The 14,560-nt window shown below is 52.8% G+C and overlaps 6 protein-coding genes across 6 annotated transcripts; 1 reads left to right on the top strand and 5 right to left on the bottom strand.

Moving 5' to 3' along the window:
• Nucleotides 1-356: 356 nt before the first annotated feature.
• On the top strand, nucleotides 357-1,547 carry J4E86_008632 (uncharacterized protein; the record flags this gene model as incomplete). The annotated part of the gene is made up of 3 exons (XM_051449143.1): nucleotides 357-477; nucleotides 548-907; nucleotides 964-1,547. The coding sequence occupies 3 exons, from the start codon at nucleotides 357-359 to the stop codon at nucleotides 1,545-1,547; spliced, it is 1,065 nt and encodes a 354-aa protein (XP_051299562.1).
• Nucleotides 1,548-2,016: 469 nt separating this feature from the next.
• J4E86_008631 (uncharacterized protein) lies at nucleotides 2,017-3,611 on the bottom strand (the record flags this gene model as incomplete). Its single annotated transcript, XM_051449142.1, has 3 exons — nucleotides 2,017-2,986; nucleotides 3,033-3,435; nucleotides 3,482-3,611. 3 exons carry the CDS (start codon nucleotides 3,609-3,611, stop codon nucleotides 2,017-2,019), a joined length of 1,503 nt encoding a protein of 500 aa, XP_051299561.1.
• A 2,346-nt stretch (nucleotides 3,612-5,957) lies between these two features.
• On the bottom strand, nucleotides 5,958-7,059 carry J4E86_008630 (uncharacterized protein; the record flags this gene model as incomplete). The annotated part of the gene is made up of 2 exons (XM_051449141.1): nucleotides 5,958-6,865; nucleotides 6,960-7,059. 2 exons carry the CDS (start codon nucleotides 7,057-7,059, stop codon nucleotides 5,958-5,960), a joined length of 1,008 nt encoding a protein of 335 aa, XP_051299560.1.
• A 560-nt stretch (nucleotides 7,060-7,619) lies between these two features.
• Nucleotides 7,620-9,156, bottom strand: J4E86_008629 (uncharacterized protein; the record flags this gene model as incomplete). The annotated part of the gene is made up of 2 exons (XM_051449140.1): nucleotides 7,620-8,811; nucleotides 8,867-9,156. 2 exons carry the CDS (start codon nucleotides 9,154-9,156, stop codon nucleotides 7,620-7,622), a joined length of 1,482 nt encoding a protein of 493 aa, XP_051299559.1.
• A 935-nt stretch (nucleotides 9,157-10,091) lies between these two features.
• J4E86_008628 (uncharacterized protein) lies at nucleotides 10,092-12,025 on the bottom strand (the record flags this gene model as incomplete). The annotated part of the gene is made up of 2 exons (XM_051449139.1): nucleotides 10,092-11,316; nucleotides 11,364-12,025. The coding sequence occupies 2 exons, from the start codon at nucleotides 12,023-12,025 to the stop codon at nucleotides 10,092-10,094; spliced, it is 1,887 nt and encodes a 628-aa protein (XP_051299558.1).
• Nucleotides 12,026-13,222: 1,197 nt separating this feature from the next.
• Nucleotides 13,223-14,233, bottom strand: J4E86_008627 (uncharacterized protein; the record flags this gene model as incomplete). The annotated part of the gene is made up of 1 exon (XM_051449138.1): nucleotides 13,223-14,233. One exon carries the CDS (start codon nucleotides 14,231-14,233, stop codon nucleotides 13,223-13,225), a length of 1,011 nt encoding a protein of 336 aa, XP_051299557.1.
• Between the last annotated feature and the right edge of the window lie 327 nt (nucleotides 14,234-14,560).

The raw sequence follows: 14,560 nt of genomic DNA, 5'->3' as shown, positions 1-14,560 counted from the left end.
CTAACCGAACCGAACGCTTGCTTTTGGTCACCCATCAACTGTGTTCGCACGTGTGCCGGCCTCCCCGACTATTGGCGTGGGCAGCTGATTATTGCTTGGGAACACAGGCGAATTAGTATGAGTATGTCTGCCATGCATAGACGGTATGTCGCTAGCGCATGGGGTTTGGTGGAGGAGAATGGGTGGGTAAACCGTTCGTCTGATGCGGTTGTGAAGGGGGTGACTCGGTAGTCAGCTGGGCGTAGGCGTTTGTATAAGAGAAGCAGTGATTCAGCAGCTGGCTGTTTCTTGTCGCAAACACACACACAGATCCCATTCACAACCACTGCCTTCGTTATATATCTAAAGACGACACGATGGCTTTCAGACCGCTTGTTGCGCTGGCTACCATGGCCGTATCTTTGGTCAGCTGCGCGCCGCTCGCACTCAACGAAAGGCAGGCGCCAGATGGCGTTCCCGATTATGTACTCAAATATGGTACGCAGTGATACTCGATCTTGCTTCGCTGTCTGTAATTGTACATCCGATTCGACTAACTGCTCTTTAGCGCCCATCGTCTACCTTCACTCACAGGATGCCTACTATCCCACCGATATACAAACATTCCTGAACCATACGACTCCGCGAGTGGAGTTCAACGAGGTTTCTGGTCCTTCAAAGCCCCTAACTACTTCCAACCTCGATCAGATGGGCAGCGACGTCTGGCTCACATCCAACGACGACGTGACCAAAGATCCTACATGGATCAAGGGCACAAAACCCAACGCGCAGGGCAAGACCGAAGGAGCCACCACAGCGGCCATCATTGTGAACGACAAGGGAAATGGCAACGTTGACGCTTTCTACATGTACTTCTACGCCTACAACTACGGCGGCGAGGTACTAGGGTGGAGCAAACTGAACTTTGGTACGTCCTTCCGCCATCCATACCATGAAACTGTTCAGTTCTAACAGTCCAACAAGGCAACCACGTAGGCGACTGGGAACACGTCATGGTCCGCTTCGCAAACGGTTCTCCCGAGGCAATCTGGTACTCTCAGCACGCAAACGGGCAAGCCTTCCGCTACGGCACCGTCGAGAAGACCGGCGACAGACCAATCGCATACTCCTCTAAAGGCTCGCATGCCAACTACGCCATCTCCGGAACCCACGACCACACCATCCCCAACCTCAATCTTCCGGGCGGCGTCTTGGAAGACTACACAGACAGAGGTGTGATGTGGGATCCTCTCCTATCGGCCAACTTCTACAAATTCGACACCGGAAAGTCCGCTTTCTCGGCTTATGATGGTCAGGCGCCGACGGCGTGGTTGAACTTCAAGGGCAGATGGGGCGATGAGGAGTATCCCGAGAGTGATCCGAGACAAGTCAAGCTGTTTGGTCAGGCTAAGTTTTCGGGTGGACCGACTGGACCTGTGGACAAGCAGCTGAACAGGGAGAAGATCTGTCCGGATAACGGTCAGCTTTGCATTCTGAGGAGTATCCTCGTGCCACGGAGTAAGGCTACGGATGAGGTTGCGCAGGATGGGGATGTTGTTCTGGCATGATGAGTGCGAGACAGTGATTTCATGAATCTGTTCAATTACTTCCACGTAATATATAATGATATTAGGACTTTCAACCAAGCACATACTTCGTTCTGCTGGCTGCAACACAAGTACAATCAAGTTCCCCAGAGCCATTGAGGCTGTACCGTCCTCTTCTGTGTGCCCTGAGCCCAATAGATCGCCCCAGATCGCCCCAGATCTAGTATAACGCCGTACAAAAAACTTAGGGGTATCATGATAATGACTGACTGAAAACTCAAGTTCCAAAACGAATGATCCGCCGATACTTGGAAACACCCGGAATGACAGTAAGCTGCACGCAACCCAATAATAGAGAACCATTGATAAAATAGGAATTGATGATATAAAAGGTCAAAGCACGATGACTCGAGACACAGTGAGCTGACGCGAGCCACGTAGCACTGTTGAAACGCCACAGTAGTACGACGACGTGGAGAAAATTGACGCATCACCACGGCTCTGAATGACGCTGAGCTTTGCCTTCTTCAGTGGCTTGGCCATTCGACATCTCGGCGTGACGTACATGGACGTCGTGCTTGTGGAAATCATCTAGCGCAATCTCAGTACCAGAGTCCTGCGTGTCGCGAGAGCTCGTCATCGTTTCCTTGCGATAGGCATCTCGTCGCAGATGATGTTGGAATGGGCTGCCAGTCAGCTTGGATTTGACCGTACCCCAAGCTCTTCTACACTCGGAGCGGGTTGTGAAGATGTAGATTGTGGCGTTCCAGGCTCCTTGAAGAGGCAACACGATCGCGGAGATGATGTTGAGAGCGAAGCTCGAGCGGTTTCTGTGCGTGAACTGGTACATGCGGTTGATGCTGCTGGGTAGCCAGACCACAAGCAAGGCTACGAACATGAGGAAGGCGACCTGGAAGTATGCCATTGCTGCAGCATGACCTTCCGCGGTCCGCTTGGCGACAGGACGCGTTGTCAATAATGTGGTCGGGGTTGCCGAGGTTTCTGCAGGGCTTGTCGCAATGACGGTCGCCCTGTACCCATTTCGACCTCTTGTACCATTGTGTGGATGTCGCTGCGCTTCAACATCCTCGATCTGTATTCTGGAAGTGCGGGAAGCATCCACAACTGGCAGTGTTTCCGTCACCGTATCGTTGTGTTTGCTCGGCGAGGAAAGCAACCGGGTGCTCGAAAACGAATTGATGGAGCTTTGATCGGGCTCGGGAGAGACACAGCGTGAGATGGCGTCCTCTGCCTGGACGTCGCATTTGATTTGTGTCGTCACCACGATGTTGTTTGCACCCACAAAAGGATGCGGGATAGGGTTCGCGGTAGCAGCAGTGAAGGAGTTTCTGGCTAGATATTGGTGCGAGCTTCGAGAAACGGAGCGCAGTTCGGCCCCCTTCCTCCAGATCCGATAGCCGGTGATGATGTAGATGCTGATAGTCGTAGTGATAACAATCCTGGCGCAATTAGTCGTGCGCTTGGCTTGACGAGGACTGGACTTACCAGGTAGGAGCGTAGAAAAATGCGATCCGCATCCACTCGACGTCAGACGATACCCAGCACCAAAGAGTTGCTGATCCAATAATCTCGTTTCCCGTTCTACCCAAGATGAAGTAGACGAGGACTGGTAAAGCTGGGATCCCATAACTACACACGACATACCACTTCTCCAAATGGCGAAGTTGCTGGGCGTCGTATCCATAGAAAAACACCAGGAATACATTCGTAGCCATTGATAAACAGAAGAGCGCATCTGTGATCAAGAACCATTGGATCATGAGACCCTGGAACTCGCAGAGACCGGACGGGGGTTCAGAATCCTTTGGTAAGACTGCAATCGACATCAAAGTCGCGATGTTCGTCAAGATGTTCCCGAATGTCGCGAAGAATACCAGACGGTTAATTGCTGCGCTATATCAGCTCTTGTAACGCATCGAAGCAAGTCAACGTACGTTTTCTGAAGAAGGGAAAACACACGAAAGTAGTGATGATGATTGTTGAGCCTATGACGGAAAGTCCGGACGCCGCTCTCGTGACGATGACAAGCGCAAAGTCTTTGTGGGGTGATAGTGGCGTAGGCATGTCTGGAAGTCGTCGAGACAGCGTGTTGTGCTTTGCAGAGAAGGAAGTGTGCGCCAAGGTTGGCTTAATCTGGTGCGTTTCTAGCGTGTGAGTGATACTGAAAGTATTTCCCGGATTCACTCGAGTGCGACTAATCGTGTTTGGTAGTTATTTGATCCCGCCGACCGCCGCAGTACTTGTGAAATATCCCGGAGAGCGCCACAGTATCGGCCCTGCAATCACGACGAACGACTTCGCCGACGAGATGCACAGTTTAAGCGAGGAGCCATGCGCAAACAGCCAGTATAGTCGATATAAGGGCCAACAAGGGTGGCCGTGGTCGAGTGTGGAGGATAACCGGTATGAACGGGATGAAAGACCTTCGAATCTGGAAGCGGATCGACTGACAACGCAGGATAACGTGATCGAGACAAATAATATTGACTTCCCAGCTAGGAGAAAAGACTCTCGCCTGTAAGAATGCAGATTGCTTCGTAGATTTGGTGTACAACGCGCTGACGAACGCAACGAAACCCTTACGCACAACGTCGTACAGAGTCCGCAAGGGGAAAGGAAAGATCCAAGAAATGAACTTGAGTCAATATGTCGGTTCGTAAGTCGGTCTCCCGGCGAATGAAGTTTTGTGCACGGCAGTAGCGTGGTAAATCTGCTCCACAGGGTGTGCACAAGAGGCGCAGGAATGGTCAATAATAGCGTGAAGTGGATTAGGATAATACACAACTCAACCTTTTCCTACACTCAAGTAGGCTGGTATATAGCTTACTACTGCCTCCAGTTTTGCGGAGAGCATAGTCGCCGTAAGCCATCGCTGCTTTTGGTAACAACTGCTGTGTACTGGCTTTCGAGAGAATAGAACCCTGTATGGTGGCGTGCAGGCTGTTTGCAGTCCACAAAGCTGAGGCCAGAGAATCGATAGCAGAAAAATGATACCAATAGAGGTCTGCGATCTGGGAGGCACGCCGTCGAGACCTCGACGTGGGACGTGCCAAGCCAGCCCGTCATCTTCCCCGCAGCTCCACTTTCATCTCATTCGGCAGTCTTTACCACTGCACGTCCTCGTCCTCCAAAACTGCGGTCGCGCCTGCACCCCCTGCCCTAGAACAAAGAGTCTTCCAGTTCAGCTAGCTAGATGCGTACGGTATGCGCAGGCTGGACATGTAAGATTCCAAGGTTCAGATACATCGGATCACCTCACGGCTACGGCACAGTCTCGGATGCTACGGCATCGGCAATGTGCAGTCTCGCAAAGACCATTTCCAACTGACTGGTAGCAGAGATCTAGCTCAATACTATTCAGATGTTGGTTAGGACTACCGATCACCAGTTCCAGGATGATGATGTTCAACACGCAAAGAGTGCTTACTGAGCAAACCAATTAGGGAACACATCACACACCACCAACCTCTCACGTAGTCGTCTGGTCACATAGCATTTTCCACTAGGCTGAGAGCGGTGGCTCTTTATCTATGATGGAAAGTCATTCTCGCCTACGATGTCCTATCACAAAACTCCTTCACCCACCACTAACCATTACCCGGCGAATAGCATTTCACCCCTCGAAGCTGACTTGAAATATGCAGCGCAGTAGTCAAGCCTCTTCTTGGAAAGATAAGAGAACAAAGAGCAGTCTTAGATCATCGCATAATCAGCAAACGAAACATAATTCGGCCACAGCGACCCTGCCGGTGAGACGGATCATCTCGATACTCAACGACGAAGGGCGCTGACTATTCCGAGTCGACCGGTGTATACCCGACTCGCCCAAATTGACAGGGAGAGATCATGCGGCGAGAGGTTCGCTGCTCTATGGCAAATGGGTTTGCGATGTTGCTCAAAATGGCAGTAGTATTGCTAGGGTTACCCTGAGTGTCGCCGGATTCGACTAAGTTCCCAATAAACACTGCCATCCCAGTACCAGCTGGAAGAATAGCCCTCTTAGAGGGTCCCGGATATATGGCTATGTGCCTGTGCACGGCACTCGCTCAATTCTAGGTTAACGTTCGGCACAAAAACAGATGCACGACTTCGCCGTTGTTGCTGCGGCTATGGCTGCACCCTTACATATCAGCCCTGCGCCGGATCGAGGGTCCAAGAACAGTAAGGAACTACTACTCCTACTGGAACGTGACTCCATTTCAATCTCCATTGGACGCTTTCACATAACCAAATGGACTCAGGTCGCCGAAGTAAACGTCAGCAATCGAGGTCTTCAGGTACATTGATCCAAACAACATGTCGTTCAACCACAAAAAAGATTGATTCCATGCGCAAGAAGGAGCGTATTCCAGTTCTTTTATTTCACGCATGCCTGTTTACCTTCCGCCTATCCAGCCCTCAGAAACCTCCTCACGTAGTAGCCACCGCAGCATCAGTAATAACCGCATCCTCCGCCTTAGCCGGCTCCTCCGCAGATCTCCTCTGCTTTCCCGAAATGAGATAAATACTAGCACGCACCTCCAACAACGGATCGTCACTCGGCTGTAACCCATCAATCCGCGGAATAGGATCGAAGATGATGCTCTTCTGCTGCTTCGCGCTCTCCGCGTCGTCCATCATCTTCTCAATCTGGATCTCGCCTAGCTCTACAATCCTCCTCGCCTCAGGCCATATTTCCGTCGCATCATCCGTCACATCCCCTTCCTCGGCGACTTGAGCCAACAGCTTGAATCCAATCGGTCCAGACTGCAAACGCGGCTTCAACTCGTCGAACAGGTAGAATTCAGACTTTTCCTTTAGTGCCTCGGAGTCGAGATGTTTTTCTCCGGCGATAGGCACAATCCTGTACCTCACCACAGTAACCTTGTCCCTTTTGACAAGCTTGAACGCATTCACACCGAAGAACTTCTCCGTCGCAAAGCTCTCTGGACTAGGCTTCGCAGCCTGTAGGAATCTCGCTGTCTCGGGATGGCGGCCAAGGAACTCAGGTACTGCTTCTCCCGCATTCTGCCCCGTTGCCGCTTTGAGGAACTCTAGGAATTCGGCGCCGGTACGTGTGGGGAAGTATGGCGTTGAGTGCGCAACTATGTCTGTGTGTTGCCTTCGCCCGTCTTCCTTGGGCGGTAGGTGAAAGCGAATGGCAATGCCGCGGGGATTGGCATTGGGGTCCGTGTCTGCGATCTTGGGGAAACCGGTGGAGGAAGAGAAGCGAACGGTTATTGGTGTGGAGGGCGTGTTGAAGTGCGGGGCTGTAGTGAGGTCCGACACCGTGGCACTGGGAGTAAACGTTCCGGTAAGGAGATGTCCTTTTGCGTGCGCTGGTTGTACTTGTCAGCTGGAGGTTACGTTTGGAACAGTGACTCGGAAAGGGTTAAGCAAGGAGAAGGTAAAGAATAAGGAAGAATTACATACCTGGTCTAAAACTGTGCGGCGCGCCACCGGCCATGCCGCGAAGAGTGCTCACAAGACCATTGCTCGTCTCCAGCACCTCGGCGTTCGTCGAAAGTGGCATGATTGATGAACCTACGAGTTCTCCCTCGATGCAGTACTTGTCCAGATGTACCTAAAGTATCGTTGATCAAAGTCAGCAACAACACAGACTGTTTGCAGCAAAGCGACTTGTCGATCCAATATATACATCACGCAGAAGCCCAACATGCTGCTTTGCTGAATAAACACAGTCACACCTAGTGCGTATATTCCAAATCGCTGCATTCAACAAACCAAGTACCTTATCAGAAGTTCGAGAAGTAACGAGATCCTTGCCCCCGTTCGCTAGTCAAATGCGTCTCGTTCTATTGGCGGGTTCCGAGCTGACAGCATGCTTACATGCATGTTGTATCTTAAGAAATCCTTCGCTTACGACTCCTACACGGCTTCCTTCACGTTTAGTAAGCTTAGCTTAGCCTAGAGAAGAAAACTCGTCACGTCCAGTTCTCTGATTGGAGTTTCTAGACGTGCGAACATGGGTCCTAATGTACGTCAATGAGAGACGCAACAACAAACCCAGCTATCACTGCTTCCTTTCTTATCCAAGACCTAATTATCTCGTATACGCGCAGAAGTCATCTATCAATCCTCCTCCGCACAGTTCCCAACAACCATACTCGCCCGCCTCCCCACCAAACCATCTACATACCCCAAAAACACTTCCAGGTCAATCATATCAACCTCCCCATCCTTATTACCCAGACTAGGATTTGAACTCCTCATCACCTGTCCTCCCCAGAGAATACGTAGATACGCCTTGTCACGCCCACTGCTACCACCAGTAGTCTCATGTCCTTTCCTCCGATAAACCTCAAACACGACTTCCGAACCCATGCCTACCCAGACCATCTGCTCAACCTGCAGGAAACTGAGTAGCCGGGCCAACGAACCATCGTGCGCAACGTTGTGTCTGTACAGAACTGGACTCTGACCCGCTAGTACGGAGCGCATATTTTGTACCAACTCTGCCATGTAGACGCCGTAGGAAGCAGCAGCTGCTTGTAAGGAAAGCGGAGAGTCACGGTAAATAAAAGAGTACTCGTATTGTCCCAGACGGTAAACGGTATCGGCTTGGCTTTGAGAGACGCAAAGAGCGGGGTTGGTGATGTTGCAAGGTAGGGGTTTGGCGTGACATTGGCGGGCGGAGAGGTTATCGTAGTAGTGGTCGAACCAGGTGTGCCATTCTGATGAATCAGTAGGCACGCCACTTATGGCGTCGAGAGAAGCGAAGAGTGGTGCTGTAGCGATGAGATGTCGCGTCCAGTTTGCAGCTGTGCTGCCAACGCCGTAGGAACTGTAAAGGGAGGAGGCGGCTGGGCAGGAATAGGATGGGGCGAGGGAGTCGATGGTGGAGGGTTGGACGTGTAGGGGCACGTTTTCTTTGGGGCTGTACATGCCTTCGATTAGCATGCCGGCAACTTGGCTGGTGATGACGTTGTTGGAGACGCGCCAGGCTGTCTTTTCGTTGATGTTGTCCGGGAGGAAACCGAGCAGGTCGTGGTATACGCCGAAGAGGTCCTTGCCATGCTGTAGAGAGTCGTCGAGCCCCTCGCGAGTGATTTGAGGGAATTGGCACGACCCGTTGAAACCACTCTGGGCGAAGGGGTTAATGGGATTGGTATAGACGCTCCAGTATGTTGACGCCGATGTGTTACCAGCGGGATTGAGAGGCTCGCCGTAGTAGAAGAGACCTTGGTCAGAGCAATCCCAGGGGTATGACTCTTTGGGGAAGGTATTCGAGGCATATGGTGTGCGCTTGTGATGGCGATGAATACTATGCAGGATGTAAGTTGATGCTTTCGATTGACTGTGGTTGTAGGACAACTTACACCTCCACGTACGCCAGCTCAAAGTCGTCATCTACCTTGACATACTCATTCTTTCGGACATGAGGCATATTGCACCAATTGTACGTTCCGTACTCCACACCGGCAGGCAGCTGCGAGCTGTTGAACACGAACCCATTCGTGCCCGTCCCGTTTAATACTTGATCAAGATCATTAACCCAGCTCTTCTTAGGTGCGTACCAGCCCAAATCTACCTTTGTTACATTCTGAGCTACCGCTATAGTAGCTATCGAAGCAAAGAGTAGCGATGCATAACTGCGCGAGGAAGTCATATCGGTATCCTGAGGTAGCCGAAAGAAGAGCGTGAACGCGGTAAAGACGAGAACAAATGCTGCCAGAGCAGAAAAGACAGCATGGTGCATACCTTGTATTTATAATTCGCTCAAGGCGCGAAACCGGGAGCCATTGCAGATGCAGAAGGTCTCGTCGTTAGTGACGAACGTTCAGAGCCGAACGATGGTCGCTGCGCGCAAGACATGCACGATGCGAGGTACGAGATGGCGATTGGTCAACGAGACAACGAGTCTGGCCCGCCAACTGGTATCTCGGGATAAGACACAACGAACATTACCGACACTGGTCCAAGGCTCGCACTTATTATACTGTTCTACCTTGATCCTAGCCATTTTTCTCTCTCCTAGCAGTCTTGTTTCTCGAGAGTATTGGTTGAGCAATACTAGCTTGCATGGTCACAGTCAGCAAGCAAGAGCCCCGAATGATTCATAAAATACAATTTTTTTACTGCTTCCCGAAAACGTACGATCAGTATGCTACAATCCCTCCACCGATCCCTGGATCGCTTGCTAAATACACATTGAAGCTGTTCCCGCATTGCTCCAAATACTATCAAAGGCTACGCTCAGCGTGAATAACGTATCGACCACCCGGATCCTTTGTGAAACGGAATGAACTTTGTCGGAACGGCATGAATCTAGAATATACTAAACAATAAGAAAAAGGGTATGCGCAATTTTAAAATCAGATGAAAACACAAGCTTCCAGATGCAGACTGATATAGGAAAAGGCGTATGAGACCTCCAAGTGTGAACATGTACGGTGTGAGTTGTGATGGATGACGAAGGTTCAGAAGATGCTTCGTGGGGTAGAGATTGAATGATCGCGTTGTGCAGCGATGTTGCTTGTCGTGGATCCAACTCGATGATGCCGCGGGTATGGCAAGATGCCTGGGGTCTGAGGGTCGAGATATCTAGAAATCGTTGCTAGGGCGATACGGGCGATACTCGCGGCTGCCAGCGCTGGCTGCCCGTCCATTGGTCGCAGGAACAGAGAGCTGCCTGGAGGCGGGTCCATCCGATGTAACGACCCGTCGCCTGCCCTTTTCCAGTCGAGTGGTTCTCCAGCCCTCGTACCATTGCTCACGGGAAGCCTCGCGGAGCTCAGAGCGCCAATCACTGAAAACGCTCTCCCTGAGTTTGACGAAGTCACAGTGCTCTGGGTTGTAAGGATCGGCAAAGCCCCATGGGAATCTGCGACCAACAACCTCGGGGTCGTAAGGATCTGGCGAGATGATGCTGAGAGGCAAGAACGGAGTCTCTGCACTCTCGCTGTGGATCGAGGCGGACATGGCGGACGGCTTACGGCTGTGACCTTTCCTGGCGCTGGGGGGCGACGTGGGAGGGGAGTGCGACCTGGTCGAAGAGCTGGAGGAAGCCATGGAGCGCGCAGCTTCGGAAGAAGATCGCTCGAGGATTTTGTTCAGAACTTCTGATTTGCCTTCGCCCTCAGACGACTGCTCGTATTCGTCCTCGTCGCGCTCATCAAGTCGGTCGGGGTCTTCGTCATCGTCGCCAAGGTCCAAGTTCAAAGCTTCCAAGGGGTCCAACTTTGCGCGCTTGATGGTGTCCCAGACAGTCTTCTTCAGATAGCGCATGTGCGCGCCGGTGATTGTGTCTGCCTTGCTGATGACTGGGATGACGGTGGTCCTGGTTTGCAGCTCGCGAAGTATGTTGAGATCGAGACGATCGTCTAGACCACCGAAGATGGCGCTGCCAGCATTGACAATGTTGGACTTCTTGCGAGCCTCGGCTATGTTCTGGTCGAGACGAATCGGATCCAAAACGAGGAAGACACAGTGGATGTGTGTATCCTTAACACCTGGCGCGCGCACGACCTTCTGCTCTTCGCTGAAAGTGTCTTCGAACTTGGACTCGAGGAACGAGGTGATGATGGGCAGCTGGAAGTCGACAATGTTCTTCTCGAGGCCCTCAGAGTCCCAGAGCGTGACGCCAACTCTCTCGCCATCAACTTCGGTCTCAAGGAATTCGGAAGTGAAGGGCGAGTCTCCACCACCTACGGCGGTAGCAGGCGGCGAGGGAGTGTTTGGGCGCTTTCGAGCTGGGAGCGCGAGCGCAGTGCGGAGAAACTCGATGAAAGAAGACTTGCCGCAGCCTTTGGTGCCAATGACAAGAATACTAGGTAATGGTCAGCTCGGTATCTACAGCTGTGTGACAAAACATACTTGAAAGGCGTGGGGTCCTTCCTCCTCCGCACACGACGAGGGCTGTTGACAGTGCTGATCTGGCTGCTGGCGTAGCTGTAGCGACCGCGGTTGGTCATGCTTTCGGTCCTCGGGTAGGGATCGTAATCCATGTAGGTCGAAGGCGAGGAGCCTGGCACGGGCGGCGCCACAGCGGGGCTGGGTTGAGCGGGAGCCATCCTGTAGGTGTCGGTCGAGGGGCGGCTGAAGTTGTGGGCAGTGGGGTTGTAGGTGCCGGCCTTGTTGGAGACAATGGCAATGGAGTCTGGGCGCGTGTCCTCACCTCCGAAAGTCGCGAGCTGGGGAAGGGCCGAGTGGGAAGGCAGGCGCGGCGGCTGCTTAGGCAGCATGGTAGCTTCGCGCTGCCTGCGGAGAGCCTCCTCCTGGGCGAGGGCCTTTTGCTTCCTGCTCATCTTGCCGCCGGAGACGCTTCGATTGGTGCTGTTGCCGCGAATTTCAGAGGAGCTTTTTCCGCTGGTTCGGCGCAGGAAGTTGAAGCTGGAACGGCGCGGTCCTGTTTGGTCGGCGGAAGACTGGGACTGGGACTGGGCTGCAGAAGGGCGGACAGAGGGGTCAGGTGAGCCGTCTTTGTAGGCCGAGGTATTAGGTGGATTAGGGGACCGGTCGTCAATGGTGGTGGCCATGGTGGGCAGCAGAGGGCTCTTAATATCAGTGGCTCACACTTCGCGCGCGTGTAATCTTAGCAATCGAGGACTGCAGCGTAGTGGGTAAGCAGTCCTGCTGGGTCTTGCTGGGCTGGGCTGTCCTGCGCACGGCACAGCAATTCGGAAGCGTCTGGCGTCCTAGTGCGAGGGCAAGTGAAATTGGAGGAGGAGCAGCCGGCTGTATCCCAAGGTCAGCACTTGGTCAAACGCGCATCCAAATGGCGCGTGCGGGTCGGGGGCCCAGGGTCTGGTTAGAGCCTCTGACTAACCTTAAGGCCCGAGGCACTACTGCAGGAACGATACGCGCAATGGCACCCCCGGATTCTGCACAAAAAGGAATGCGCGGTAGCAACGTTGCGACAGAGTGCAGTTTAGGAGGACGAGAGCATGCAAATAGCCCTGGAGTGACTACTACCAACGTCAACACGGGCGTGACGCGTCTCGGGAAGGAGAAGGCTGGACGGCGCCTGCCATTGGCCGCGGCTTCTCGAGGTTGGATGCACAGCGGGAAACGACGATGGTGACGCCGACGGGGGTGGCACGCCCGAAAGATCAATGCGAAACAGCTGGCCTAACCAGACAACCACGGGCGACCGCGCCCAATTTGCACGCGCGCCAGTCATTATTCGGCACGCGATAGCTTCGTGTTGTGTAATCGTTATCGTCCGCCGGCGACATGCAGCTGGGGACCCGGGCCCTGGTGATCGTCACGCACATGAATAGGGGTTCACGCTAGCTTGCTCATCTCGAGAGCCCAGTGCCGCGCTGAGGGCGCAGAAGCCAGGTGTTTCTGGTAGGCAAGGAGCGCATGAATGCCATTCCGATCCGACACAACCCTCCTGGGGACACCCACGATGTCGCGTCGCAGAAAGACAGAGGCCCTATATGCGCCCACATCTGGCGTCATCGTGCTCTCTTTTTCCAACAAACACAACAAGGTCTGATATTGGCTGATTCCAGATAGAGCAGAAACTTCACCAACGCCAACAGACTGCGCCTCGTGCATGTCGAGCAACATTGCCTCAGCATCACGCAACCTTGAAGACGTGCGCCTATCGATATGCCCCACACGCGTAGCGCGACTCAGTCGTCCTGGTCCCATGGATTGCTCTCCCGGCCCGCTCCATCCTACGTCAAGCCCAGCGATCAAACTCTAATAACAGATTGCCGCTCAAGTCAAAACCTTCCACTCTCCTCGATCTTGCCCATAACCTCTTGTGTATGCCCCCAGACCTTGTCCAGCCCGCCGTCCTCCCTCAGCTTCTGCGCTTTCTTGGTATCTGCCAGGATGTCCCCGTTCCAGTTCAGCAGATAGCTTCCACTGCCTTCCACACCATCACTTCCAATAACGTCTGTCTTGGCGCTATCCGCTTTGGGGGCGTATCGCGGCGCCGTGGCAGCGAACAAATGTCTTTCGCCACTTTCCACTTGTGGAACGAAGAGAAAGCGTCGAAATAGTCCACCCAGTGTAGACATGACGGTGTCGTTGAAGCGACCGAAGAGTTCTCGCGTTACGCCTGTCTCGACGCCAGATGGGTATTCGTGGATGTATGTTGTCTCTGGATTCTGATTTGCCAAGTGAGCCATGGAAAGAGACGTCATAGAGCTTGCATGGAGCAGGACGTTTTTGAGACTGAAGTTGTGTCTGAGGGAGAGGTCGGAATAGTCAAGGCCTCCGAGTCTCAAGCCAGCTTGCGGGTCCAGAACAGCGACCACGCGAGACAAGTTATTCGTCTCAGAGGCCTTGTTGAGGAGCGGCGTGAGTTGAGAGATGAATCGCATTCGTGCGTAGTATTGCACAGCCATCTTCCTGTCCAGACCTTCGGCTGTCTCGTCCCTTCCCTTCATCGTGAGGTATCCGCACGTCATAAACAGCACATTGACTTGGTTCTCCTTGCTCTTGATCTCACTACATGCCTCGTCCACATTCTTCAAGAGCGAGATGTCCTTTTGAATGAAGCTAACCTGAGATGAGTTGTTGATCGAGTTGAGCTCATCCATAATCTTGCTGGCTTCTGTCGCGTTGCGGCCGATCAGATAGACATGTGGGGATGTGGTCGTGCGGACGAATTCGCGAGCAGTGAAGAAGCCTATCCCACTTGTGCCTCCAACGAATACTGCGACTAGATTGGGGGGTAGGGTTTTTAGCGATGCGTTGTGAGCGCGAACAATGTCAAGAGCAACCATGATGACGAGACTTGGAACGAAGTAGATGGTTTTACAAGAAGATGCAATGCTAAAGAGAAAGCGTGAACAACCGCGATGGCTGTCGTTGATAAAGTATCTGTTGCCGACGAATGTAATCCTGCCAGCTTGACCGTGCGTCCCAATATTCGTCCGTGGCGACGGAGATAGTGTATGTGAAGTTATCCAAGACTTTTTGTGCCGGACAGATTCTAGCGGGGCATTCTGTACTCAGACTTTATGCTCGAGAGCATTGCTGAGGGTGCATACAGGTAGGAAGCTGGTGCTCCCACTCGAACAGGCTCAATCCTCCGCGTCCGCCGAAGACAG

This window comes from Alternaria arbusti (genome assembly GCF_024043155.1).
Source record: "Alternaria arbusti strain BMP 1465 chromosome Unknown scaffold_14, whole genome shotgun sequence".
Lineage (NCBI taxonomy): Eukaryota > Fungi > Ascomycota > Dothideomycetes > Pleosporales > Pleosporaceae > Alternaria > Alternaria arbusti.
The sequence above is the reverse complement of the archived record's forward strand: the minus strand, read 5'-3'. Positions and strand labels throughout refer to the sequence as shown.